Source organism: Propithecus coquereli, unplaced genomic scaffold (assembly GCF_000956105.1).
Source record: "Propithecus coquereli isolate 6110/MARCELLA unplaced genomic scaffold, Pcoq_1.0 Scaffold29, whole genome shotgun sequence".
Taxonomy (NCBI): Eukaryota; Metazoa; Chordata; class Mammalia; order Primates; family Indriidae; genus Propithecus; species Propithecus coquereli.
Genome location: NW_012148507.1, coordinates 1995225 through 1999213, shown reverse-complemented (window position 1 = coordinate 1999213; position 3989 = coordinate 1995225). Strand labels below are relative to the sequence as shown.

Genomic DNA, 3989 nt, shown 5'->3' with positions numbered 1-3989 from the left:
GGGTCAGGATCATCAATATCACTGTCTTTCACCTCTACATCTTGTCCCACCAGAAGGTCTTCAGGGCAGTAAAACACATGGAGTTATTGTCTCCCATGGTAACAATACTGTCTTCTCAAATACCCCCTGAAGGACCTGCCTGAGGCTGTTTTACAGTTAACTTTTTTTTTAGTAAGTAGAAGTACACCACACATACTCACCATTAAATTGAAACTAATCAGTCAACACTTATGTGCACATGTGGAAATAATACTCATCGGAAATCCAGCAGGTGGGAGGGGAAAGGAGGGGATGGGTAAATTCACACCTAACGGGTACAATGCACATTGGTGATGGACACACTTACAACTGTGACTCAAATCATACAAAAGCAATTTAGGTAACCAAAACATTTGTATCCCTATAATATTCTGAAATTAAAAATATATATGTAAATTTTTTGAAAAAAGAAAGCAGTAGCAAGGTCTAGAGGGATAAAGCTAGAGCCAAACAATGGTCAGGGCAGAAGTGGATATGAAGTGGATATATTCAATTTGAGAATCATGGCACTCGTAAATCAACCTGATCTGCTAGATCAGGAATAAGTAAACGTGGACCCAATGGCCAGATGTGTTTTATCTCAGGCTGGCTCTGTCTGGAGGCATGCTGGCAGGGAAGAGGAAGAAGCCAGAATTAGGAGAGCTAAGCTGCTATGGGGGTGGCCCCTAAAAGTAGTATCTGAAGGATCGTGGAACTCTCTCAGGCTCCACGTGTACTAGCTTGGTTAAGAAAGTGCAGGCAGAAACTCTGGTAAGTGGGTCATATGAGCAGGAATGTCTAGGAGTGATGATGTCCACATTCAGATGAATGGCTCTTCTAGTTTAGAACAGGACCCAGGCAGTAGCTCGAAGTATGAGAAGCAAGGTACCACGACCCCAGGCATATGGGCTGATATTTAGGGAAGGTCTTTATCCAAGCAAGGGAAATGAGTTGTGATTCAAGGAAAAACAGGTCTGTCCAAACACAATAGGAATTTAGGAAGAAGGCTCACAGGCTTATAGCTACCTCCTTATTTCAAATCTCTCAACCTCCACCCCCACTCCCAACCAGGTGCTCTCATTGTTATGTTGATACAGATGCAAAGCAAGTTCAGGTTTCACCACTTTGCAGTTTCTTCCTAGCCTCCAGAGGAAATTCAAATGCTTAGCATGTACGATCTCAGCCCATGGTCCCCTCTATCCATGGTAACCTGTATATTCATTGAGTAGTGATTTTGCAATTGAAGCAAATTAGGCCATTGTCCATCTGCTGAATCTACTAGTCATTTTCTAGCCATGATGATCACATTAACTGCAACCCCAACAAGTGGGTGAGGGAGTCAGTGTTGCCAGTAGTACACCTTGGATGGATTTAGTAGAGTCATTCATTGTTGAGAGAATACCGTTATAGATGGTACTAGGGACCATATGGACTAATATGTTAAAATGTCTGCATACAATATATAAAGAGATTTTGGGAAGGTGTCTACAAGTGAAAAAGTGTGGTATAAGCTTAGTTTCCTGAGAAAGCATAGCAAAAAAGAGTCAGGGAAATAGAATACTGCTGATGTTTGCCAGCATTGATAAGGAAGAGGAAAACTAGTTTCTGACGTAAAGTTCTCAGGGAAATGAAACTTGGCATCCTACACTGATGCTTCAAGTTCTTCCTGGAGCTCGAATAAACATATAAGCTCAATGTATACCTTCCCACCAACTCATCAAATAACCTTTGCATCTGAAACTTGATTTCCTAAATGAGCTTCTTCACTAAGAGAGGGGGGTCCTGCGTGGACAAGGGGTCTGAGTACTCAGAAAAGTATAGCTGTCATCTTCTGTGATTCAAAAATGAAGAAATAAAAATATTAGAAATGTAGAGGTAGATAGGAGGAAAAGCAGCATGAAGAAAGTCCTGACCGCCCTTCCCCCAAATCTAGTGTGTGTGTGTGTGCGCGCGCGCACACACACACACACACACACACACACACACACAAAATTTGGGTGGACTGAGGAAACAGTTTCCAGATCTGCCAGGGTGAAGCTCACACCATAGAACAATGAAGTCACAGACAGATCTATGGGCCTCACCATTTTAGGATGACCACAAGGTCATCTGCATTGAGACTGAAGGTGGGATCAGGCTCTACTTCGGTAGTAAGGGGTCAGTGGACATCAGCAATAGTTTCTGTCTAGCCCTGGGAGTTACTTTGTAGCATCAACAGTTACTTCTGTGATCAGTGAACATGATGTAAAATCCATAAATAAAGAAGGGAATAAGTGATATGTTGTTTTTTTACTATATTTTTATATATAGAAAATATTTTTGAATAAGTGTTTTCCAGAGTTGTTTTTTTAAGAAAGTTATAGTTACCTTTAATGTAATTTTAACACAAGTAGCATCTGCCTTACTTCTTGTTTCCTGTATGTCTCCAGGAATTACCTCCTTATAATGGTTTTGGACTCTTTGAAGATTCTGCTCAGAATTGCTTTGTTCTCATTCCAAAAGCTCCAAAAACAAATGTTATTAAAATGCTGTTACATGATAACAAGGTGCTTCGTTATTTGGCTGCACTGGTGAGGCTAATTTTTATATACTAAGATCTTCTTCTGTCTCAGGACTGTGTGCAATTGTCCATTTTGTTTGTAAGCTTTAGAATACCAGCTTTCAGAGTTATATGTTTCCTCAACTAACCATTGGATCTAGTACCCAGCGTTCAGGCAGGTTGGATAGTATTAAGTATGGTGCCCATAAACCAAGACCTAGCTCAAGTCCTGTCTCCCCCAAGAATCTTTCTTGGATCATTCATCTCTCAGTCTCCTTAAATTTTGATAGACCTTTTTGCCTCTTTTATTAAGCAGTTATGAAATTCTGAGTTGTACTCAAACCATTGTGTATCTGTGAGCCTTTTGAGTATACTGTGATTTCCCTGAGGGTAGGGACCAGGTCTTACTAAATTTTAGCATTACCTGTGTTATCTAGCTTGACAAATCTTATATTAATTAAATGTAATAAATGGAATCATACCAATTTAATAGATACTGCCTTTGAGAAGTTATATGATGAGTAGTTAAGAGCATGAAGCTTGGAAATAGACATAAGTTCAAATCCCGCATATACCACTAATTAGCTGAATTACCTTAGGCAAATTACTGACAGAATTCAGAGGATAATGTCTTAAAAATGGAAAAAAAATGCAGAAATGGGAATATAAGCATTTTATTTAGAAATATGGACATAAAATTGCAAAAGTTGAGATAAGTTATTTCTGGGAATAGGAATTGGGAGTGGGGAGTGGAGGGTCAGTTGACTTTTCAAACTATATACATGTATTTGAAAAGATAAAAATTAAGTGAAGACATAACTGATTAATATATTTTAGAAAGCTATTGAACAAAGCTTTAAATAAAAAGGGAATTCTAACAAAATCTAGGCAAACCAGAATACTCTATTTCATAAGAATTCTGATTATGACGGTTTTACAATACTAAGTTATTTCGGTTACTTTTGAAATTCAGGAGACTTGTTGAATTATAATATGGTAACTGTAAACTCCTTGAGGGCAGAAATCATGTCTTTCTAGACTTTGTAGGCACTCAATAACTTTGTTGTGTGAGCAAATGAGTTTATTTATATATATACCATCCATGAGTAAGGTAATACAATATTTTACCCATTTTGTGTTTCAAAACATAAGAATCAAAGAGTCTACTTGGCTTGTCCCAGGTCCCAATGCTTCTTAAGCAGAGGCAGGACTAGAACTCAGCCTTCTGACTTTCAACCTAGTATTCTTTTGATCAAAAACCAATATAATGCTTAGGTCCAGGTGTGGTGGCTCACACCTGTAATCCTAGCACTCTGGGAGGCTGAGGAGGGCAGATCATTTGAGCCCAGGAGTTCAAGACCAGCCTGAGCAAGAGCAAGACCCCATGTCTACTAAAAAAATAGAAAGAAATTAGCTGGACAACTAAAAAAAA

The 3989-nt window shown here is 38.9% G+C and overlaps 1 protein-coding gene across 1 annotated transcript in view; it reads left to right on the top strand.

Moving 5' to 3' along the window:
* Window positions 1-3989, top strand: part of EFHC1 (EF-hand domain (C-terminal) containing 1) — a 103729-nt gene that overhangs the window by 57637 nt on the left and 42103 nt on the right. Inside the window, exon 5 of the mRNA XM_012648548.1 lies at window positions 2448-2588. Within this exon, the coding sequence (XP_012504002.1) occupies window positions 2448-2588 (141 nt within the window). The remainder of the gene's footprint in view (window positions 1-2447; window positions 2589-3989) is intronic.